The sequence below is a fragment of the Austrofundulus limnaeus genome, unplaced genomic scaffold, assembly GCF_001266775.1.
Source record: "Austrofundulus limnaeus strain Quisiro unplaced genomic scaffold, Austrofundulus_limnaeus-1.0 Scaffold56, whole genome shotgun sequence".
NCBI lineage: Eukaryota > Metazoa > Chordata > Actinopteri > Cyprinodontiformes > Rivulidae > Austrofundulus > Austrofundulus limnaeus.
Genome location: NW_013952458.1, coordinates 1336408 through 1362529, shown reverse-complemented (window position 1 = coordinate 1362529; position 26122 = coordinate 1336408). Strand labels below are relative to the sequence as shown.

General features: G+C 38.7%; 1 protein-coding gene across 1 annotated transcript in view; it reads right to left on the bottom strand.

Annotated features, from left to right (window-relative positions):
- Nucleotides 1-271: 271 nt before the first annotated feature.
- Nucleotides 272-26122, bottom strand: part of LOC106518147 (zinc finger transcription factor Trps1) — a 109837-nt gene continuing 83986 nt past the window's right edge. Inside the window, exon 10 of the mRNA XM_014009279.1 lies at nucleotides 272-944. Within this exon, the coding sequence (XP_013864733.1) occupies nucleotides 810-944 (135 nt within the window). The 3' untranslated portion in view covers nucleotides 272-809. The remainder of the gene's footprint in view (nucleotides 945-26122) is intronic.

Genomic DNA, 26122 nt, shown 5'->3' with positions numbered 1-26122 from the left:
ATAAATAAATAAATAATAAATAAATAAATAAATAAATAAATAAACTTTGATTCTGATGCTGAAAATACTTCACTTTCCATCTAGAAAATGTGTGGACTTCAAAGCTTTACAGACCTGCGTGAGAGGACTTGTTGGTGCTTAGATTAACATGTAGATTAACCTGGAACTAACTACCAAGTCCCTAACAATGGAGGATAAATTAACCATTTAAAAAAAAAAGTCTGAATCTTCTCATTAAGTGAAATATTCTGCCAGTGCAGTAAGACCAGTCGCCTTGGTAAAACTTCTTGAAATAAGAAAAAAATACAGCCAAACAAGATTAATAATCTAACATATTCAGCTCTTGCTTATGATATCAAGTTTCAACATTTTAGTCTTCAAAAGAGTGTCCCTTATCCTAAGATGTAGGTGGAAAGCTGAGTCTTGTCCTGAAGACCTGCTCTCCTGTGCTGAGTCATGTGTCTCTGGAGAGGCTGCTTATATAGAGGTGTGAGCATTCCTCAGTGCACTGAACAGCACGCACCCCACCACTCATCTTGGCTTTAGGGGTTCTGTCCTTGGGATGGACCGGCCACTGTTTGAGGGTCCTGTTGGGTTTAAAATAAACCGGGATCTTGTGTTTGGAGAAAATCCTCCTGTTTTTCAGCAGCATACGGGATAACTATGTTTTTCTCCCTGTTCTGTTCTGCAGCAGAGTCTCGGGGATTTCTTCGCTGATTTTATCAGAGCGAAAACTTTCATGTGCAAATGTGTTTTTGTAGTTTGTCTAAGGAAGTCGATATTGCAAAGACACCCTATAGTTTTGTGTGTTAATGACTTACTGAATGTAGTTTTTGGTATAAACCACACGCGTTGCAGACGTAGCCCCCGTTAGCGTTTTTCCTCCACAGTGATGTCTTGGTGGTCAGGCAGTTTGCACAGAAAACCCCACTACCTCTGCGCCGCTATGGAGAGAAACAAGAACACATTAGAAACTCAAGAGTTTGAAATTTAGACTTGCATTAAAATATTAGAATTGAGAACCAATGAAGTAAAAGCATATCCTGTGAAATGGGGAAGAAACTTTATTAGAAGTATTACGGTCTGCGGTGATTTTACTAAACAAAAAAACAAACAAAAAAACACTAAATAACTCTTCATGAAAATAAAATGATCTAACTCATTCAAACGGCTTGCTTGTGTTTGAAATATGTACACGGGAGACTCTTGAGATACTGGAGGATTATTTTTGTTGAGTGCTACTTGAGAGAGACGAGCAGAGATGAGTTCTGCTTTCACCTTGCAGGGGGAAAGTGTTGCTCTGAACTGAAGCAGGCGCTCTGCAGGCCGGTGTTTGACTTGTACTGTGTTGGTGTTCTCATATACAGACCTCTGCAGTGCTCTGTGAGGTGGTGCATACAGAAGCAGCGTGTTCAAAAAAAAAGGGGGTGTGATGGTGGCGGTAGTTGTGAGGGGGGTGGGGGTGAAAAGGCCAATTGTTGTAGCAATGTGCTCCATCACAGTAATGAGCCAATCACAACGTTTCTCCATCCCATTAAGCCTCTGGCCCCACTCGCCACCTTTATGACCCTGGGAGGACAGCACACCTCATCCTTCTCCTCCGCGACTCAGTCTCTCCCTCCATTTGCATGTCTAGCATGTCTCGCCTTCCTGTGATTAAAGTGAAATTTCACCGTTCTTCTTTTTCCTGCCTTTATTTTCTCCTCTCAAGTCTCAGCCGCTGAGAATTCCTCGGTTGTTGCTTCCACGATGACAACTCAAGAAGTTAAAGCTTATTTCCATCGAGTGGCAAAGCTATTTGAAGCAAACTGTTGCAATGAGGGAACCAGAGAAATATGCATTTAGCTTGTTTTCATGAATAAATCAGTATTATTGTTGTCAACAGGTGGAGGTGAAGGTTGAGTCAAGTAGGGCGGGAGATGCTGGCTAATCACAAAGTTTAAAAGGGGACCTATTATGCAAAATACACTTTTTAAAAGTTTTTTTACTCAACTTTGGGTATGTACTTCTTAAAAAAACAGTCCTAGGACCAAAAAAAATACACCCAGGGGCATATTTACTGTAAGTAAATGTATTTTTTATGTATATTAACGACAAGTTTTATACTTCTGTCATTTTGTGATGTCACAAGCCGTACGACAACCCACCTGAACCTGCATTCAGCCCTTTACCTAGCAACCTCCGGGTGAAACTCCACCTCCTCAGTATGAAAAACCATCACGGTTGTTGTGCAATGCGCAACTTATTTCACAACAAGCCTCCAATAGGGCAATGGGTAGAGTGTTGGACCAGAGAGTAGGAGACCAGGATTTGAGTTTGGCATGGACAAAAATTATATTTTATTTTCATTCGTTATGAACACGTTTTCTCATGTACCTMTATTGTTTAGCTTATTAAAGCCTTGTTAAAGCCTATTTGTTCGAGTTTCTGTGGTATTTTGACCGCTGCTGCTCCCTGCTCTGGTAACAGCATGCAGAGTGAGCGCAGAGCAGANACAATTTAATTATTTATTTATTTTCATTCGTTATGAACATGTTTTCTAATGTACCTCTATTGTTTAGCTTATTAAAGCCTTGTTAAAGCCTATTTGTTCGAGTTTCTGAGGTATTTTCACCGCTGCTGCTCCCTGTTCTGGTAACAGAGCACAAAGCAGAGGAGGGGGAGAAAAAAAGAAGCTGYGACCACGACTCTGCCTCTGGGTCTCATATGGTTGTACAACGGAGCTTCTGCTATTATTAGCCATGCTAACGTAAACGCTGGCTTTGGAGGGCTGAGTTAATGTCAACAGATTTTTGGAGGGCGTTACCAACAGAGCTCATTAACATAAACAGCTCTTCTGAACAGAAGTCAGAGCAGGCAGAACTAGAAAATGRGAAATTTYATTATCTGAGAATTATTTWGTGCATTAAATTGAATGAACATGGTCTGGATAGCCCACAGACATACCATAAAAATTTCTAGRACCCATAATTGGTCTCCYTTAAACCCCCATGCAACACATATTATCATAAACAAGAACTTCTTATATTATTTATTTTTACTCGTAGAACTTTTTAGAACAACTTATGTTCATTCTATTTTTCTTTGGAGYCATTTTATTTTGAAATAAGCCAGTCTGCTTTGGAGATGCACAATATTTTGTTTGAGCATCGCCATCGCAATGCACGTGTCACACTGCAGGTGCTGCAATGTAGGAGGCAAATTAAATCAATGTGTGGTAATGTAATATATGTAAAGTAATGTRATCTATGGACTAAACCACAAGTCCTCGCACTAAACTGTTGTGAGTTACGGCTTTTATAGGGCGGCTTTGGGTCAAAAAAGCTAAAACTTGCATTTTGTTGTGAGAAATCTGGGACAATGATAGCAAGGTTATTCAGTGAAGTGTTGTCGGTAAATTTGCRAGCTGTGGAGGAAGAAGACGAGGATACAGACATAAAATAAATAAATATGTGTAATGCACAAAAAGGGGGTAAGATCAGTGCAGGTTCATCCTCAACAAGATGGCAGAAGAACTTCAAGGTATAATCAAGTCATCTGTGGAAAAGTCCTGTATTTTTTAATATCCTAAAATATATATTTTTCTATTCAATTCAAAAAAAATTATTCATTTAATTTAAAACATACTATACACAATAAAAAACAAAGAAAATACACAAATCAAACATCAAAATAAAATGAAACGTAGCAGAAGAACAAATCTTATGGCTGCCCCTTTTATCCCCAGAATATATTCAAACAAAACATAATGTACAAAACAACACAACAAAAAGAAAAACATCAACTCAAACAACAATTCATATAGCTTCACATTTTACTTTTCCATATACCTTCAGAAAACTAGCTTTTATCTGTCTCAAATATACAGTATACATAGATCTGTATGTAGATGGATATATCGCAAGGTTAGAAAAAATAATTGCAAAGTCAGTTTTTCCAAATATCGTGCAGCTTTAGTCTGCTTGATCATTCAGAACTCAACAAGAACTGTGTCATACTAATTCTGTCATCTACTGTACACTCGTCTCAGAGGGTCTGCCACGTCCTCCTGTGTGCAGCCTCGTTTTACAAAATGTGCAYGCCAACTTTGAAAATAAACATCTCGTCCAAAAGCTTGTGCCAAACAACAGCAGGAGCCCCGTATTTTTAAAGCGACACATTGTGAGGGAATGTGTTGTAAATTTTAACTCTGGGACCATGGAGAAAAGTAATGTTTTTTTTTTTTCATGTTTTCTCTTGAACTTACCGTTGACAAACCCACACACTTTCGCCACCTGTTAGGCTGGAGTTTAAAACTGTAAGCCCTTGAGTTCAATTTTTGGGCTGCAGCTCACCCACAAATMGTGTGAATACAAATCGTGCGCGATGGCAAAGATCCCAAACTCCTCTGCTCGCAGACACACATCTCCCGAGTGTCAGTCAGTTCCTTCTTTTCCCTTCATCAAGAACTCTTGCCCTTAGGGTCTCCTTTTGTTTGTGCTGTCTTCTTCCTGTTTTATGTTTGTGACACAGCTGAGAGCGATGCATACCTCCACTTGGAGGCTCGGAACATCCAGTTCTGCAAGTTAAAAACGCCGAAGAATGCCTCGCTTCAATCAGGCTGTCTGTGGTCTCAAAGCTACAGATGGAGCCACCGCTAGCACCTCCACAGAGCATCTGTTTTGTGCTGCCAGCTAAAAGCATAAAAAGCCCAGAAGGCCCAGCAGTGTTAAGGTAATTTTTGCAATCTAATGCACTGCAAAGATCACAGCACATTTAACCAGTTTATGTTTCTTTTGGGAACGCACACATGCTCTGTGGCACGAACAACTTGATGTAAATACATTTGCGGGGCATAATTGGGCATTAACAAAGAAAGTGCAACTGTGTGAAGATGCTTTAGAAATCCAGTGCTGGAGAATCACTCAGTGCTTTAAATATAAAAGTAAACACGTAACAGACCTTTTAACTCTTTGCCATACAAGATCAGATTGTCCAATAAGTTAAAACAGCAGCTCACCATAACCGGGTTGATTTATTCTAGAAAAAACTTGTCRCTTTGTTTTCATATGTGTACAAGAAAGCATCCTGTTTCTAATAAAGCTGCACGTAACGATCACCTGAGCTCTACAGAACATCTGTTTTTGACGATCCGAGATCAGACAGAACACCTACATGACCAAACCCTCACTGGCTTTCATGGCGAACACACACCATACGGTCGCCACATGTAGAGAGACAGAGCCAGGTGATTGATCGATGTACACTTCCTGTGTGTGTGTGTCTATGTGTGTGTGTGTGTGTGTGTGTGTCTAGTGTTGCAAGCCAAACAGTGTGTCTGTCATCAGAATTCAGTTTCCCTCCGAGCGCACAAATCACTCACATATGGCCTCGCAGCTGCCCCTCGTTGCAGCACACCTGAAAATATTCCACTTCCACTGACTAATGAAGGCAAAAGCAAGATTTGGGGAGGAGGCCTCCATCCAAGAAGTTTGCTATGGCTAATCAAACCTATGCTATGATAGCACAGAGTGATGGATCAGTGTCAATTACATAGGAGAGTACAAAAATAGTCTAAAAAAAACTGTGCTCAGGATCTCCAACTTCCGTTTCACTTATCAGATGCACGGCTTGATATTTGTGGAATTCTAAAAGCTCCATGTATAAATACTGATTGTTGATTGCAAAGTACTGTACATGTCAGGTTTGTTCAGCAAAGTTTCCATCCACGGTGTTCTGGTGCTTTCCAAACAAACCGTGTATGTTTAGTTGATTTATTACTCRTACCTGGCCTCTCCCACTCACCTCAGCCTGCAGAAAAGGGCTGCTGTTAATTAGAGCTCCAAGTCTTAATGACATCTATTTATCTGCAGCCTGTAATCGTTCATTTGGCACCAACATGACGCCCTCTGACAAAACATACACACACTCAGAAAGATAGATATTCACCGGTCAGCAAATTCTCTTAAATTCTGCGTACTGTTTAAGGGCAAAACAGAGGCACCGTGGGAGTTTTAGGAGAATTTTCAATGGGCAAAAACAGCTGAAACATGTACAAAAAAAAAAAAAGCAAAATCTAAATTAGGCAGAAAACGCTCCTTGTATAAATTAGGGAACATTTTTAACTAGAGCTCGGCGATATGATCAAAATTTTATATCAAGGTATTTTTAACATTTTCACCGGTTTCACGGTATTTGACGGTATTTTTCTTTTCATCACAGCTCAGCTGATAATAAAATGTATAAAACCTACTTATTGACTTTTTTTCTTTTACTGTACCTCTGTCTGTGTCTCTGTTTCCCTCCTCTGTGTCTGTGCTTCTCTGACTGGTGGTTGGAGACAGTAGTCATGCATTTTGGTCCAGTCGTGAAGGAGGAGGGTTAAGAAAAGATTATGATCGGGTTTATTGTTTTACGTTATTTATTAAAGCTTATCTGCACAACTCACCTTGCCCACCAGTCAATTCCAACTCCACTACGAACTACTTCCTGCAGGCTTTTCACAATAGAACCACGTTAAGTCTCCATCAGCATAACGTCTCCATATTAACTAACTGTGTTAAATCTAACTGTGCACGTCACCGAAGAGGTGTTTACTACATTCAGCAACGGCGAAAACGGGATGTTTTTTTAAACATCAGTCAATATAAGCAGCAGAATCGCCACCTGCTGCTGCAACTAGCTGCTCCAAACATTAGCATGCTAACGCACATAGCGGTGCAGCAAGGAAAAATGTCCCCCGGGAAACAACAGTTCACTGCTGGCCGCGACGAAACGTTCCGCTATTTAAACCGGTATGTCCGGTACTCAAAAAATTCATATCATAACAAAAATAAAAACTGGTATTCGGTACAAAACGGTATACCGCCCAGACCTATTTTTAACTTTATTTTATTTTTTTGCCTAAATCAGCTGGACTCAGTCAGCATAATATTTTACGAGTCTGCTAAATTGTGCGTTACAATCAAGAATTTATCAAACGAAACTTGAAGTACCTCTGTTTCTACTTAGGGTTAAACATGTTTGTTATATGTTTAGAGTAACTGAAATGTTTAAAAATTATATATGTGTTGTTCTCACTTTGTGTGTGTGTGTGTGGGGGTGTGTGTGTGTGTGTGTGTGTGTGTGTGTGTGTGTGTGTGTGTGTGTGTGTGTGTGTGTGGGTGTGTGTGTGTGGAGGTTACAATAGAATGATGGAATGATACTTAACCACAACCCCACCCSTTTTGGTGTACTTTCATTAAACTCTAAATCCCAGCATCATCCAACACTGGGTTAGATGTGATCCAGCTGTCATCCTGTGAGTTCATTTTCCCCGGACGCTCAAACATCTGGAGCTGCATCATCAGCACWACCTGCCAACTAATGAGCGCTAGTTGCCTTCTGTGCTTAACATTTGCTTTAAGGGTTACAGATTCATTTGTACTGGAAGGACAAGGAGCCACAACCATAGCTTTTTGCACTGTAACTCTGTGAAGCATAATTTAGTGATGCCAACGTAAGACTGAAAGGTTGACAGCTGTTGCAGATGAACTCAGCACAACTTAAGAGGACACTTTCCTCAAATGAGGGGTACGTATAGATCATTTATGAGTTTAATAACTTCCACAATCAGTTTGGTCGGTCCCTGCTCTAATTCACAAACTGCTCGACCAGAAAGTTGTTTTGACCCTTGTGGCAATAAATTTAATGCAAGAATGCACAAAAGAGGCTGCAAGGTCTAACCTGCTGTGTTGGAATAAATATACTCTGAAAGATAATATGCTGCATGTATCAATACCACTGTTTTGTAGATTTTAATCTCCATTCCACGCAGAACGTAGGGTTTTGTTTATAGTGACGACTCGTAAAATCCTCCAATGAATTATGAGTTAATTTGGAACGTTTCCCAAACATCAAACATATGGTGTGGCCACACGGTGGCTGAACACTTCAGCTGTGGCTCTGTGTCCACTTTGAGATTCTCCTAAAGCCAGAAACTTTACAGATGTTGGACCAACTGTTTACACTGCTTGGTGGTTTTGGATCTTCACAGGAGAGCTGGCTGGAACAGATATCCAAAAAGTTTAGGTCCTCCTGTAGCAAAACTCAACCTCCGCCATGTATTTTAGCATCTGCAAGCAACGTACGGCAACATCTGGCAGCGCAGCTCCTTTTCACATGATTTGATGGAGCAAGGCTTGACCTTTTATCTTTATAAATAGTCCATTCTGTACATAAGTTAAAGTAAAGTAAACAGAGGGGGACAAAATGACTCGAACGTCCATAAAATTATGAAGCAAAACGTAGAGGCACTGAAAGAAAGGGGAAAAAAATGAAGCACGCTGGCCTCTAACATACATTTTAAAAGAAAGATTTCTAAACAAAGACTTTCAGAATGAAATTACATTTAATTCACTTAAGGAGAAACTCGTCCCTGCTTTTAACATATAGATGTGTACACACAGCGGTGCACAGGCACCGTCTTACAGCGGTGCGCACACTGACTTGCATTAAATCAGCAATTATTTAATCAAGTTAGAAGAGTAGCTGGAAGAATTAACTGAATTCCATACTGCCAAGACCAATATCCTGTTCAATGGATCAGACATACACACTCCGTCTTACATACAGGTAAGGAAAAAAAAAGAACAGGGAACAGACCCATGTAGGAGGATACAGAGATAACTTCAAACAAAGATTCACCAAATTAATCCTGTCTCTAACTTCCACACACAGAATTCTGTCTGCAGCTAATCCTACAAGGRCCCCCTGTAAGTGCTGCCAAACCATCCTCTCTTTGTGTTTCTGTGCGTTAGCGTACGTCACCCCGGTGGTTTCGCTCGCAGACCTCTGTGTGCATTTAAAACATTCTTCCTAACACAATAATTAGATTCAAGTTGAACGAACTCGAGCTGGAAAAAAAAAACTCTAAATTAATTCTGCGGGCTTTCTTCTCATCTAACAAGAAGAAATGAAAGCTAACTACAAATGAAAAAAAAGAAGTGTTTAAGATTCTGCACTACTTCTAGACAAGTAAAATGTAGGCCGATTAGAGGGACTGATGATATTAATTCATTTGCAAAGAGCTGGATTTTTCTTTCCTTGTGTTTAGTTTTCTTGAAACAGCAATTGCATAAAACTTGGGAAGTTGAATGTAGCCAACTGAAGAAACTCTGTGCTCACCTTCTGTAAATAAAGCTGTGATTTTAGATTTTTAGTAAAAACACAATGTGTGTATTTTATAAAATCACACTTACAGCTGAAGATTTAAAATAGGGTTTTTTTTGCTTCCAAATAATTCCAGATTTTAGTCTTTTATGAAATGCTTTTAATTACAAAATACAAAACATCTAACCTTCAAATACACCTATTCTAAATGGTTTGAAAAGCCATTAAATCTTCATAAACTGATGGCTCACAAGCTATTTTTAAACAGTATTGAGCTAAGATTTGGTGTCAGAATAATTAAGACTTTGGAGCGACATTATGATTCAGTAATTTGTGTTTGTTTTCCAGCACAAGATGATGCCAAACCAACAGTTAATACAACAATATCAATATAGGTGTCCAATAGGTGTGTTAAATACAAATATGGATATTTCTACCCATGCACTAAACAGCAGTTTGGCAAATAGGCAGAAACTTGGATAAATTAGGAGAACATAGGAAATTAGGATAACTCCAGGTACACAGTGGAGCTGTCGCTCCTCCACATTGAATGGAGCCAGTTGATGGGAAGGTGCTTTGTGCATGTCCAACAGAGGAGACCATTGGGAAGGCCCAGGTTATGATAGGGAGACTATAGCTGTGTTTCCATTGCAAACGTGCGCAAAACTTTGTCGATATTCTGTTAATGTCGAAAAAACACAGTTTCGCAACTGCGGTTTTTTCATTAAGTAAGAAATGCTGTTAAAGTCATGYRTTAATAAATCTGTTCTAGCGATAAGTCATWACAAACATGGCGGCAATGGATGTAAACACATAGCATATTGCTACCATGACACTAGCGCTCATCATCAGAGGAGATGTCGGCGTCTTTTATCAAGGTTTTCCAGCGACAAGCCCCTACTTGGGAGTGGCTACGTATGCTGCGTTTTTGGGAAATTGTAGTCGGTGAGTTTACTATTTTATACTACTTTTGTGATATTACTATTATTTCTACTTCCTTTTATCTTCTTCGTCATCGTCTTTTTTTGCCAGTAGAAACAGCCGGTTGTTGATCATGTGACTCCCGTGATGCGAAAAAACTGTTTTCATTGCAGTTTTGCGAAAAACACCAATTTAGATACAGCTGAAATACCACCTCATCCTAGCGCAAAAACATTTTGTCGAAAAACTAATTTTTTTTTCGAAATTGATGTGTTTTCATTGAGCGAATTTATTTTCAAAATTCTAATTTGCGCATTTTCATGGTCAATGGRAACGCAGGTTATGTCTTGGCTGGCGGGGTAACGCCTTGGAATCCCCCCCAGAAAAGCTGGAAGAGATGACAGGAGAAAGAGRGGTCTGGGTCTCCCTGTTCAAGCTGCTGCCCTCGCGACCCGACACAGGATGTGCGGAGGATGGATGGATTTTTTTATAAATATAAAAATCATGAAAGGACTGGATGACAGAAGATGGAAACATCAGCTGTAAATATTTGTTAATGTGTATCCAGAAAAATACAACCCCACAAAGGTATTAAACCTTACTGCATAAAAAAAAACACCTAAAGCAAGATATCATCATCACACCAGCAAATATTTGTGTTCAACACAAGAAGAGTGAGGTTAGTGCCCCCCTCAAGTCTCTCATAGACACAAATGTGGACCACAGTGTGTGGCCTACTTCTTTCTTTTCATTTCTTTCACCCTTTTGTGATCACTCTTTTCCGGACCTTTATTCCCTCCACTGCCATTCTTTTCACGCTTCCTGTATTTAGTTCATACAGTAGTTGCTACCATTTGCAGGGAAGTGGTGACGATCKAGATTTTTCTGTGACTTATATCAAAAGCCAGAACCAAACTGGACCACACTTGAGCAAAATCCTGCTTTAAGTCGACTAATTTTGATAAACGGTTGCAGATGCATCGACTCCACAGGTCTGTGCTCTGGGCCTGATAACCAGTGAACAATGAGAAGGGGGCCAGAGAGTGTGCAGGTGAAAAATCAACAGAGAGGGAAAAAAAATGGAAATTGTTTCACATTGATCTCATTTTGATAAAAGGCATCAGCGCRTGCAGACGATGGGCTCGTGGACCAGGACGAAATGGTTGGGCTGTGCTCAGGTTTATGTTCTGCACCCGTGTGCATCTCTATTCTCTGCGGGTTTGGATCTGAACTACTGATAACAGCTTTTGTGTGCTTGTGTTCATCACATGATTCATTTCATACAGCTTAAACCTACCATGTTGATAAGAAAAGATGAGTTATACTGTGTATTTTCCCTACATTTGCAATTAAATAGAGGTCGTCCTTGGAGATTTTGTTTTTTTTTCCCAGAGATGGGGCTGTTGTCTTTTTCAAAGCACAGAGAAATTCAGTTTCTTTCTTATTTACAGGACTTTGAAAATAATATGCTTTAAACCACCAATAATTTCTTTAAACGTTGCTTCCAAAGAGACAGACTTTGATTTTTTTATGTGGTCTTGTGTAACAGTTCTTCAGGCTTTCTGAACTTTTTCTTGTGCTGCATTTTGTTTATCTCCTTTTCTGTCCAATTCTCTGTACTTGACCACTACAGCGTTTTCTGCAGTGTGTGCTCAAAACAATAAGGAGTGTGGACAAGTGGAAGACAGGAGAAGTGTCAGGCTTAAAAAAAGTTTTGATTTTTTTTAGGAAATAGGAACAAATCCAACAAAAACCTGTCACAGGACCAGAGAGATGCATCATACTTCAGTGGATGAATTGTGAGAATCACCTTGTTGATACTATGATGCAATTTTAAATGTCAAACTTGTATTTCTATTCAACTAGAACAATGAGAAGAAACAGATTTTTTTAACAAGATGCTGTCAGCAAAAAAGGATAAAGATCCAATTTAAATTTGATTSCATAGTTCTATTTGATACAAAGTAGGGAAGCATGATATAACTGCATTAACATTGGTATTGACCAATATTGGTCATTTTTTTAGAATATCGGTATCGGTCCAGTAAGTAAAACTGGGTCAATATTAAAGTCCGATATTGATTTAGCAATTTTTAGCTTTGTGTTTCTGTTSTGGGAGGGGAAATGTGATGCTAAGCAGTCAGGAATAACTTTAGTAGAGAACCATGTCAGTGGTTCAGTCGTTTTTTTTTAATGATATCGAAAAAAAAAACCCTCAAGTGTAATTGTGCGTATATATGTATATAAATAATGTGTATGTTTGTGTAATATTGGTAAATATCGGGTATAACAGCAATAATAATGTCGGACACCGATATCAGCTGAAATTTTCACATCAGTGCATCCCAAAATCGTTTTCATTAAAAGGCTGCATTATCTAATTTTACACTGACCTGTGTATCTTTTTGACTGTGTACCTTGAGAAAAAAAAATGCACGAATTGTTGCAAGTATGTGCCTGGGAGGAAAGCAGAAAAATAGGTTAAAATTAACAAACCCACACAAACACACCTAATGTGGTGTGGAAACCAGGACACCAAAACCTTAACTCACGCAACTGACCAAGAAASAGAGACTATGACGGGAAATAGTGGGGGRAAAAAAAGTTAATATAATGTGCATCCTTAATACCTGCACTTTATCCAGTGGTATTAAGCATCTTATTAAGTATCTTAGACTCTGTTTTATTGTTTAKCTGAGAATGGGTCAGTGGGATGATTCCCACAGAACCCACTGAGACTCACATGGCCTATTCAGGTTGTCTAACATGGTCATTAAAAACGATATTAGAGGCAAAMGATGCCAGTTAAAGAGTGGCTGAGGACTCCACTGTGTTTTAAATTAATAKAATCAAATCTCTGTTTATCTATGGCCGATTTTTCACCATTTAAGGTATACATRAGTTAATGTTGGTTATAATTGGCAAAAGACAAAAATGTATATTTTTAGACAAAAAAAAGGAACATAATTCTAACGTGTAATCAGAACTCCAAAACTTATGAACAGGAATGTCCCACATATATTAAAACACTTGGAAAGGCCACTCAAGTAATACTGTTCATATACATTTGGCAAATCCATTCAAACATTTGTGTTGTAACTTTTCACAGTCCAAAACCATAAATCATTATTTTATTTCAAGCATGCCAACTATTTCTACCTAATCCGCACTTTACCAGGAATCTCCGTAACTCTTGTCTGCCTTTATCAGAGCTGATTTGACCAGGAATGTAGCAGCAGGTCCAACTGAGAGAACATGTTGGTGCAGACAGGTCCCTGCTGTGCAGTTTGATGCAGGGCAAATGTCCACTGAATTAACTGCGTTGTTGAGATAAAACATATTCATAAACAAAGACATAAGACCAGTGCCAACCTGGCTCTGGGCTTTCTAAGACGTTTGAAGGAGGTCCAAGTTAGGATGTATGCATTCAGGTATAAATTTATTTGTTTATGACTCATTTGCTTCCAGTCTTCATGTACCTACACTTACAGTGAATTTCGAAATTTGAGAAAGAGCCACAAAAAGATGATGAAATTTCCTTTGAGTGTTGTGGTTGTTAAATTGCAAAAAGCATGGTTGCTAGAGGCTGAGTGAGTGAGTGAGTAATATACCCATTTTTCATCTAGTCTGTTCAAACACCATTGTCTCCGATTCTGTTCTCTGACAGCTCCATCACCGTCTAATCACTCATTTTCCCCCCCTAAATTTAGGTAATTGTGGAAGAAAATTTGGGCCCAGAGAACAACTGCCAGTGATGAAGAGCGCCTGAAATTACTAAAATACTGTGACCTTTAAGCATCATTTCAGTTGAACTGACAGCGTTGTAGAATTTTCTCTAGCAAGCATCGATATGAGGCAATTCTTAGCAACCCTCCAGCATATTTCCTAGTGCTGTTGACTGTACTCTGACACTGTCCCTCAGCAGTATCAATAACAGAGAAGTTGAGTTTGTAGAATTTGTTATACAATGTACCAGATTTCAAATAACAAGGGGTGGATACTATGGTTGGGATGAGGCAACAATTTTTTTCYAGGAAAGGGACTAACAGAGCTGCATCTTTTGCTCTAAGAAAGACAGCAAATGCAACGAAATGTTCACAATCTCGGGCACTGTAAATGCTGTAAATTACATTAAAATAACCAACTAAACTGAGGTACTTTATACATGTGTTTCTTTGCAAATCCTCTGCTTAGAAAATGTTTTTTGCTTTAATTAATTTTGCTTTCAATTTGCTTGTTGGTCTTTTTGGGTACATACCAATAAGTGTCACAATTAACATTATTTACTGTATAAATGTTTTGACTATTTATGTTTGAGCATTCAATTAAAAGAAAAAAAGTCAGAATAGCTAAACTTTTTGTCTGAAAATGATAAATTTGACTTTCAAAAACTGGCTAGGCTGATAAAAGATTTTGCACTATTAGGTTTGAATGTTAACTTGGTGTCAGACACTGAGAATCCCAAAAGATGGGGAAAAAAAAAAAAACTATTTCGCCTTCTGGACATGATGAAGTTCCCTGCATCAAATTTTATTCTAATCTTTCCACTATTTACAGTCAAAATAACTCAGTTCAGGCCTCCAGAAAGGAGTCTGCAGACACATTCTGCAAAACTKTTACAAGCTGTACTCAGTGAGTGGGACTCTTATGTGGCACATTTATTTTTAATACATGTATGTTTTAATTTATGACAGAGCACCGATCTGTGTTGCTTTGTGCGTGTTTGTTCTGTGTCACCACTGAGGCTCCAGAGATGCTAAGTGGTGCCCTAAGCCGGGGGCCCATTTGACATTTTCCACCTAGACAGGCCCTCGGGGTGGAGTTAGAGACTAAAACATCAATATCTGAWTTACTCTAACCCCTTTCTGCAGCCCTGCCTGCCTTCATTTCTCTCTTCTTCTCAAAGTCATTTTGTTGCACTGGGGCCACACACAAACACACGCTCAAAAGAAAAGAGACGCGCACACACACGGGCTTTGGTTATGCTCCAGCTGTCAAGAGGAACGGAACAGATCAGCTATCCTCCAAGTATTGTGCGTGCGCGCATGTGTAATCAATGTCTCATCTCTGTTCCATTTGCTCCAGACAGCATCATGTATGATAACCCTCATGTTATCAGAGAGACAAGGGAGAGAAATGGCTGCTTAGGGAATATCACCTGACACCCTATTTGTTGAGAGATTTTCATACTGTGCTTCAGACTGCCCTCCATCTGCTAAGAAAATGRCATCGGCGCTTGTAGGAAAGCTATCTGGAACCAAAAATTAGACGTCACTTTTTGAGGCCTAATTGGACATTAAAAAAATTTGTCTCGCACATGTGCTGCCGAGCCTACCAAACAGTCAGCTTTATCAACAAGTTTTCTTCCTGGCTCTGACTCCAACACTGTTCTGGCACCTTCACAGGTGGCCTGATAAAGCTKTATTAGAGCTGGGACTAAAGGCAGAATCCAAATTTTAAGTGTGGTTTACTAGACCATAATAACACAAAGATTTTGTCTTTCGTTCCGTGTGCTTGTACCTTCACCGAGTGACTTCTTCTCTACTATTTTTTTAAATAGATTTACCTGATGTTAAAGTGAGTAAGAAAATAAATGAAAACATAAAAAGAGTAATAAAGTGACACACAAACTGTAYTAATAAGGCTCCATGCACGGTCCTCCCTAATGGGATGATGATAAGAAAGGTGAGGGATCAGCTCACAACTACACAGGAGRAGCTTATTAATGATCTGAATGCACTGAGAACASCACTGGTAACAAACTACATCATAATGGATTGAGATCATAGGCAGTTAGATATGCTGCTTTGTCTTCCTTATTACAACTAACACTTGAGTTTAAATGACGCATTTGAAAACGTATTAATTTGCAACACAATGTTAATGTGTTACAGTAGAAGTGACGTATTGTAGTATTTATTAAATCGCACATACGCTGTGTCCAAATTCAGAGGATAGGCTAGGTCCACGGAGGTGGAGGAGCGCATTGTCGTATTTTTTGAAAGAGTAGGAAATGCACGACAACTAACCATCCCAGACTCTAAATTTAACTTATTTTAGCCCTAGACATCCTATCCCTGACCTCAGTRCCTACAATTAACCATTAACCCTGATCCCTCATATTAACCACAGACGCCCAACCCAAAGACCCCTATGTGGCGCAACCAATAAAAGCCATGGGCAGGAATAACTGTCGCGAGGGGGGTACCCAACACTTTTTAAAGTGAACGCAGAGAATACCTGACCAAGAATCAATATGGTGACGATTCGGGAGTGAGAGCATGTTGCATAAAACTACAAAATTAGCTTAAAGGCAATATTTGAAGAACTAAGGTAAGGTATGTTGCATGGTTATTTTGCTCATTTTATTTTTGACAAGAATAATATAAAAAAGCTATGCAAATTAAAATTTTTATACTGCCAGATTTTTTTTTAAACTGTAGTCCTTTCTCTTGCTTCGTCCACCATTACTAGCAAAATCAAAATTACCAAACAGCCTGTAATGCATTAGGGGATAACATGGGCCGAGAAGGATCCATCAGACCTGTCCCTCAACTCAAGGCAAAATAAAGACGCATTTGTCGGCCGCATTGGAGGAGTCTTCGAATTTGGACAGCCTCCGGCACGGCGCTGTGAYGTAMGCAGCCGATAAATTCGGCCTTCGGAGGACACAGCCTCTGAATTTGGACACAATCATWTGTAGGAAAAAAATACACTAATATTTGGAAAACACAGTAAGTTTTTAATCATATTTTATTTGTGTGCTAACCTGATGCTAACCAATGCCCAACATTTACCTCTGTCATTTCAAATCAATGAATGTTTTTGCAGTGTCCACCCAAAAAGGGAACTGCTGCACCTTTGTTGAGTCTCACTGTTTGTAAAGTATGAAGATTTAACTCGGAGCTAAATCGGCATGTATGTAGGACATGAAAAATAAGCTTCTCTGGACAGGTACATTGTTAGAGCTTTGATTCTGAAATGACTGCATGGTACAGGATTTGAAAGCCTATCCCCTACATTTGGTCAGTATAAATAAGTGAAGGAGAACAATGGAAGAATAGCAAGCAGGGAAATTCTATGAATTTCTATGTGGAAAAAAGGGTGTTAAAAAGGGAACAATATCAAATGCAATAAAAATGCAATAATGAAAATCCTTGTAAGAAAAGCAGTGGTTGAAAAGAATAACAAAGTAGATTTTCCCCTTTTCCAATTCAAAGAGACGTGCAGCTGTGTAACTCAAGGACAAGGAATCTCAATTTTTCCTCTCTATCTGTACTTGTGTGCCACCCCTGCAGAAAGCAATCTGTTTGAGAAAGAAACAGAGATACAGAGAGCGTAAGAACAAGGAGGAAATGGGGAGAGAAACTCGTGGAAAAGGAGTGAGCAAATTACTACGGGTGAACAAGATTTTTGTACTAACGTCTTGATACTATTCGCTGTAACACCACCCCCAACCCCCTACTCCTTTTCTCACTCCCTTCTCACACTGCCACATGTACTTCCATAATGAGAAGCTTATATGCTCACGAAAGACACYTACAGATGGCAAGTAGCAAGACTTTCAGAATGATGGTTGGTGTGTAGTCATTACATTGAAACGAGGAAAGAAACTGGGAGGTGGGGGGCAATAAAAGCAARAAGAGAAGGGGAAAGCAATGGTGGAGCCTTTCCTATCATTCTATTTGATCTCAAGCWGTAACTATTCCCACATCTTGTTGCAGAGAAAATAAAACTAAGAAATAACCTAACGGTTGGAGGGGATTAAACAGAATAAAGGGGTTGAGAGCTACTGATCGCACCCAGCGGTGGATGTGACACAGAAAAACAACACAAAGTCAGGCTAAAAGTAAAAATGTGTTTTTCCTGCAGCAAAAATTAAGAGCAGTTGGTTGAGCTCGAAGTGTTCATTGTTTCAGAGTAAATGTAGAACAGATTGGAGTTTACAATACTCAAGATGCCCCCCCCCACCCATCCTTTGTGTACACACAGTGCATGAACATGGCAGATTGTTTTTATAACACTGCRCACGAGGCAACGACTAAATACTTTTTTAGTAGAGTTGTCACAATATCAAAATTTCTAACATGATGCAAAAACTAACATGCAGGAAATGCAGCATAAATAAAAATAGCGTAACATTTTTATTATATTGCCCCATACTCATTTTTTCCACTAACAGCACTGGTGCTTCCACATAAAAAATTTAAAAGCCCAAGTACAACATTTAAGAGCTAACAWTTTACAACACAGCACATTTAGAATCCTGTAATCTTCACTGCAGTTCTAGTGGTTGGGGTGGTTTGAATCAAATGGATATTCTTGAGATCCCCACAATTCTGTTAAAGTTTACTAAAAGACATCTTTTCTAAGGGATGAACATGAATTTGGCAGCATGATGGCTCAGTGGTCAGCATTAATGCCTCACAAGWGGTCCTGGGTTCGATGAAGATTTAATTAGTATGTTTTTGAGAACATACTACCTTTTAGGAGTATCTACAATACAAACTGCAGCTGTCTTTTCATTGAAGTTTTCAATGAATACTATGATTATTTGAAATTTGTTACCAACACTAAATCAAACAATCTGTCAGTTTCTATTATTTGGTGTTTTTTAAACAGTAAACAGGGTATTGGGGACAAAATTTGAAGAAAACCATATTTATTTTTGTTTGCTTTGTGTTATAGCTAGTTATAGTTATAGTATAGATATAGCTAGTTATAGTTTAATATTTTTCTTTAGTTGTGCTGAAGATAATAAAGCTTTTTGTGTAAGAAAATTATCAATTTTTTATTTAGCTGTGCTATTTGTAGAAACTTAACATGAGATGGGCACAAAAAAGGGAAGCAAGTGTTTTGCTAAGAATATCATGGGCAGGTTTTATGTATTAGTGTTTATTCAGATTTTCTTCTGCCCTTGGATTTACATTTAACTCTAAGCCAGTATTTATGGAGTACAACTTCTTCCATATCATTACATCTTTCAAATTGACTATGTGTGGTTGCCCTAGAAGTTGTAACCTCTAAATGTATAAAAAGGGTTTGTTTCTTGGGTAAAAGGCAGCAAAAAGGTATCAGGTAACAAGAAAAAAACATGGGCTGGTTCTGTTTGATAGCACATACTGYTCCTTACGCAGGTAATGCATTTCTGCTCAAGTTTGCTCAGATGACAATCAGTCTCGTCTGCTGTAGTGTTTTTGATCTGTGGTTGAATTCGCCTACAAGTGAAACCATTTACAAAGTCAGATTACATCTTAACATGTACGTATGTTGTTTTAACTGCTCAGACTGGGTACATTTCTACAGTAAAGGTTTGCTGGAAAATGGCAGGTTTATTTTCAGTGAAACGCCAAGAGTCATCTTGAATTTGAAATGGTTACAGGAAGTGGTAAATTAGTATTACCGGCACAACCCAGTAATGGGAATGGAAGAAAGTCAGGCTCTCTACTGGAATATGACTCATAAATGTTATCAGAAGATTTTGGAAACAACAGCCTGTTGGAACCAGTCATTTCACATTCAGGTGTTGTTGCCATCTGTAGTTTTGGTAAATGCAGCTTTGGCACCTTTAGAGAAATTACTGCTCTGCGCATTTATTTTACAAATAGCACAAGGACATATTTGATTTTTTTTTTATTATTATTATTATCTGGAAAAACCAATACAGATGAATAGCTGCCAGGAGCTGGACATCCTGGACACAGATGGTGTAAAATTGGAGCGAGTTACCCTGCAAACAACTGACCCATGTTTATTACTGGAGTACGTCCATGTGTCTCAGGTGTGTGCTTCTATTTTTGAGAATGTGTATGTGTTCGCTCTTGAACAGCTGGAAAATAAAGTGTTAAGACAAAGACAGGAAGCGACACACAAGCTCACTCCCATTAATCAATTCACACACACACACACACACACACACACACACACGGTAAGCAACAATGTTATGACAATAACTCTGAGTTTTACAGCCCACTGTAGCTGCACATCTGGATAGCATCAGGACGCCCAGGGACTGATAAAGTCTCACACACACACACACACACACACATGCATGCATACACACAAAAACGGGGTAAGCTTGATGTTGTCGAAGAGACACGGCCAAGAAGAAGGGGTGCACACAGTATCGAAAAAAAGGGGGCTAAAATATTGACGCTGTTCCTTTTTGCTCGTCTCTCGTTCTTTTATCCTTCTTTCCATCTATTTTTCTTGTATCCCTCCCCCTCCCCCCCCCCTTCCTTCCTTCTGTTCCTGTTGTCTCTTCTCTAATCCGATACGACAGAGACACAGAACACAAATCTCCACGTTGGCAGAGGTAGTGCAGTGAGTTTCAGGCGAGCGCGAGGGAAGGAGGAAAGAAGAAAAAGAAGGAGAGATAGAAAAAGATTGACTGCTGAACACTAGTTGAAGTGATTTATGAGGTTGGAATCTGTGCTCGAACATATGTAGACACTCCTTGTCTCTCGTTCCATCTTTCAAGCCGACACAGAGACACAGAGATCACACTCTTTGGCCAAGCTTAGCGTCTTTTAAAGTCAAGTGGTTGTTAATCGGTGTGAACCGCTATGGTGTAGTCCAAAACTAATAATTTMAATTATTACTGATGAGTAAAGCCTCCAGTCCTCAATTCTTTTCTGATAAGGAGAAATATATGMTGATTGCATCATTTTTTGAAAGATATTTCTAAAATTTTAAAAGACCACATCTGACATCAACATAATGTCATTTTGTTGTTTAATGACAAAACACAAATGCATTGTGATCTCTTTAAAACAAAGACAATACAATTTTTGAATACTGAAAGTTTTTTTAAGCATCTGAATTAACGGCCCTATTGCAGAAGCAATGATTTAAATAAATATATTGATGGGAACAAGCTGGATCTAATAAAAAGCAATATAAATGGACAATAAACACAAATAAATGAGGGATTAGGTGCCCTCACAGGTATAAGTAAAGAGCTTGAGAAAAAKAAATAAATCGAGATTCAAAATTTAGCTTGTGAATTAGCTACAAATAATTAAAYCTGTAATCTGACTTTCCCCTCTTTTCTTTCCCTATCAGTGACTCTCCCAGGTTCCCATAGTAATCATTCAAACATGATTGCTCTGATCCTTCTGTTCTATTTGTCATTAAATACAAAGCGCACACATGCTAACACACACAAGCACGGTCTCCCACACACACACACACACACTAAGAGACAGAAACAAATGCCATTTAATCAAGTTGTATAAATAAATAAAAAGTTTGGATTTCCCATAAGTCCATCTGGTCCCCTGCTTCTCATCACACACAGCCTTCATCTGCCGGTCAATAAAGCTCAAATCCACACACTAAATGAACGGCACGGATGACCACACACACTATGGCCGGTGAATCTAAATATAGATGAGTTTAGTCTGACTCGACGACTGGCGGCAAGAAGAAACCTTTATCAAGCAAATCTATTTGTTCCACACACCACTGTTTGACCAACCTCTCAGTGGATGAACAAATCTTATCGACGTGCGTTCCCGCGCTTTCATTTCACAGAGGTGTGTAATGTGCAACTGCAGCTCTGATCCGGYGCTTCGGTTGCACACTAATGTCGTAGCAGAGAATAAAAATAGAAAGAAGTTGAGGGTGCCACATAAAAACAAAGCGTGGGAGGACTAGAACAACTTTATGCTTTCGTTTGTTGTTTCCTTTGCTAATTTTAAACCATCTCTGTTATTTACTGTCAGGAACAGAATGGGATTATTTAAAATCTGATGTAACACGGAGCAGAAAGTGTAAAAAGGTCACCTGTATTTTTGCTTCTTCGCTAGACTAAACCTACAGTAGTGGTTAACCAAAAGCAGACATTGTGTCAGGGCTGCTGCTCTTTTTCAGATCTGTTCACAGTTACAATTTAGATTAGACTTATTGCTCTTTTACCGCAGAGTTAGAGTCACCAAGACGTTACATGAGCCAAAGTCTGGAACTAAAATCAAACTTTTTTTATCTATTGATCAAAGTATATAAATTGTTTAAAGTCAAACTCTACTTATACATTTTTGGGAGGTAGCATTTAGAGGTAGCTTCTAAACTTTGCAGACAGTTACAACTAAATTGTAATTTCCAGTTTTCTGCTGGTGCCATGAAAATAATCAGAAATATAATGGCTTTTATTTTATAAATGTGAAGAAATTTATAGTTATTATAGATTAGTACTGATGTTAGAAACAACACTAGAGTATTAGGGTTTCTTTTTTATAACACTTTTATAATGTTTAATCTATTATGTGTTAATTGAAATAGAGTAGCTACATGTCCGAATCATAAACAACACATAAGTGAACCGTTTTTATAACATTAGGTTGAGGTTTTTGTATGAATGCCTGTGATTCAGCCGTAGGTCAGTAGAGGGCGAACTCAGGCATTGAAGAATCGTGTATAAAAACATGTACTTCCTGATTGTGAGTCTGTGTGGTTTCCTGTCAGATCCATCCGAATGGCATTAAATCCTCACTCCCAGAATTCTGGTTTTGTATGGTTTTATCTCGTCAAACAATCATCTTATTTAACATTGGTGGTTTTCTACTGACTTCAGTCTTTGAACACGAATATTCTTACAAATGTGTTATCTGATATGTCATGAAAAAGTTTAATTGTACCCAAATCCAATAAAACTCCACAAACTTAACGAAATAATTTAGATGCATAAGGATAAAAACAATATACTTTATTGATCAAACCCATTTTGTAATAAAACCAAACCAATAAGATTACAAAGCTCAAGTGTCTAAACCTAAACAAGTCACTTTGGCAATTTTGTATAGTGATTTAAATTCATAAACATAATCAAGTCCTTTTACTGCAWAAGCTTTAACAAGCATGTTTTGTGCTGAAATGCCGCAGAGTAATTTTGGTTGGCCAAAACTCTGACCATGCAASAATCCACTTCATAGCCTAAATTCAGTGTATTTGACATTCTAATAGTGAACATTAAAGAAAGATTTCATCAATTATTTTTTCCAATCATCTATCTTTAGAAACACACACACACACACACACACACACACAAAACCAAACCCCCCATTCCTACTTCCCACTCCGAATGAATCGTTCCTTGTCTCTGAACTGATGGAGCGATAAAGTTGGTTTAAACAGCCGTAGATACACCGGCGCGCACTGCCGAGGCAGCAACATGTGTTTTACATCAAGAGCTCCCAGCTATACAAGAGCTAATGTTACCGTCCGTGTGCTCGTGAGCGCGTGCACGTGTCAGAACAGGGGYGGAACATGTCTTCGCAATCTCCTATCAGCTTTTAATCTCCCTTCGGCGGAGAAGGGGAGACCGAGGGAAAGAAAGAAAACCACTCAGACAGAGAGAAAGTGATAAACCACACAGTGGAAAAGGGGGTAACAAATTTATCCCCAATCTCTGAAAACCTCCCATTATTCATTGTGTTTCRCAAGGCTTCTTTGCTTTTTCCTTGCCTGAGGCAGAAAGGGAGCAACCAAGCCGAAGTTGACTACATTGGTTTACATGTGTGTGCGGGAGGAGTGGGGGTGTTTATGTGTGATTTAATTCTTACTGTCTGAATACTGTGGGAGTTGACAATTTTCATTTTGGCTTCTTGGGTTACTTATGAGGGTTGCGTTGCAGGGAGAAATGTCAACATTCATTCCTCACTTAGTGCTTGTGAAGAACTCAACAGTTATTATTTAGCTTGGAGTGRCTAACTTGTTGAGTTTGTTTAGGCCCTCCACGGTGTTGCTGCAGTCCAATTTGCAAAGCTGCAGCCTCTGTTGTGTCCAGGAATCGGCAAGTGGATGCAAACATGAAAGCCCCGTAATACCTTCTCAGCCCAGTGAAACTGGATTACAACCAAAATCTTAATAACTAATTATTTTTGTTCAGAAACAGTGTTAATCTTTGGCGTGCTAAGCTGCAAACACACACAAAATCATGAAAGTGAAACTTTTATCTCTAAACTCTCCTTTCTGAGAATTCAATGTATTTCAGAAGTAGGTAATAAAAGGGATTTTTCTGAACAAATGGCTTTATATTATCAAATACTATTCTACAGAGAGTGGCAATAAATAAAGGGAGATGACATTTTCCCAAATGTATTTTCGCAGAAGCCCGATTTCTTTTTAAATCAGTGCAAAAAATGTCTGCAGCCTGGACAACATTTACTCTTAAATATTGTATTTACACGCTTTCCATTGGGGAAAATAATGGGGAGTTTTCCTTAAACAAACAATTATTTCAATGTTTTTTCATCAAAACAACATTATGAAAGGGACTTCTAARACAAGCCCTAACTAAGTCAGCCTACGTGAATGAGCCTACCGACAGAACGGTTTCAAATACCACACAGAGTTCAGGTCGGCAGAAGAAAACTCCTCCACAAAATTTCAGTGCTATGCATCATAAGTATAATCAGCATCAGAGGCTCTGAGGGCAAATGTGATTTACTGCTTACTCTTGTTTACTGCACAAACACTGGTTTTTATGTTGGCCAAGTCAGTGTATATGCGTGTCTCTGCACACTTTCAGACCTTATTAGGTTGTACTTGTGGTAATGCTTAACCCCACTCAGAGTTTGGCAGCTGCTCTCCTTTTTCCTCTCTGTGTCCGCCTTTATTTTTCTCCACTGTCTTCTCTCTCCTCATATCTTTGTCATCTCACTGCCCTCTTTCTCTCTCTGACTTTTACTCTTGACTCTACTGATCTTCTTTCTMCTCACTCCCCTTTCCAGTTCAGTATAATTCAGAACTTATATGGCAAGTTTAGGCATTAGCGTCCCTACTAGCCTAAAAACATTTTTTTAGGTATACTGAAAAGTCCTTTTATATTAAACAAAAAAAAATCTAAATAAAACTGCTAAAAGTAAAAGGATGGTAAATAAATGAAAATCTGTCACTGACCAATTAATACACTGGAACTCTTTTTCTGTGGAAATTAAAGAGATTAGATTTAAATTAACATATATTTGTAAACTGTGAAGTTTAAAGTTAGCAAGTGAATAAACTGCCAATTAATAAAATTAGGCAACTATAACTCAGACCATACCAAAGGAGGCAAAAATTTAAAAACCTAAAATAAAGGTGTTTTCATCTTGTTCATTATTCTTATTAATGTAACTGATTTTGATTCAGTAGATGATTTCCTGGATAATAGGACTTCAGGAAAAAGGTCAGTTTACAATGGTGTTACAGTACATCACACTGCTATTAGGAAACTTGCAGAAAACTATGACCATTTTTTCTGAATACAAGGTTTTAGTTGTTCAAAAATCTGTTAAATCAGATACAATTCTAATCAGCAAGTGGGCCCATCAAGCAAAGACATTATGTGTGTATGGAGCCACACTGTTGTACATTGAGCAGAATGAGGTCTGGCAATGTCCCACTCCAGGGTTACATTGATCCCAGAAAAAACAGGTTGCATTGGGTTGAGCATATGTCCATTCAAAGATTCTAAAATATGCTTTTGGGTCAAAGTTATTGATAGTCGCTCAAGCCACGGACACTGGTGTACAACAGTGCCATCACAGACGCAGACGTTTCCAYCTTTCAGTGATAACAGCCTGAACAGGCTTTCTGATCTTTGGCACAAAAAAAATTACACGACATCTGTTTTTCTCAAATATCAAGCTAAAACTTGGACTCAKCTTATCACAGAACACATGTCCTTCTGTCCATCTGAGGTGAGCTCAAGCCAAGAGAACGTGTTAGTGTTTCTGAGCAGTTATTTCATGTTACATGTCTGGAAGCAGTGGCAGATTGCGTGACAACGGTGGTTATACAGGTCGTGGCAGAATGAGCCTTACTCACTAAGACTCATCCGCGTTCATTGATGGTTTCCTGCATTTGTCTTTATTGTGAACTGTAAAGGCTGGAAACAAGTAAGTCATTAAATAAATAAACTTTTTGCAATTTTTCAGTCTTAACTTCATTTTGAAAGTCTTGACCTTTTAGATGACTGTTCCAAAACAGTGCTAAACATACAAAAACTCTGAAACTCCTACAGGAACTGTTCTGCCTAGCTTTGTTTGCTCTTGCCCAATTTTAAGACCACTGCTGCCATTTTTTCCAG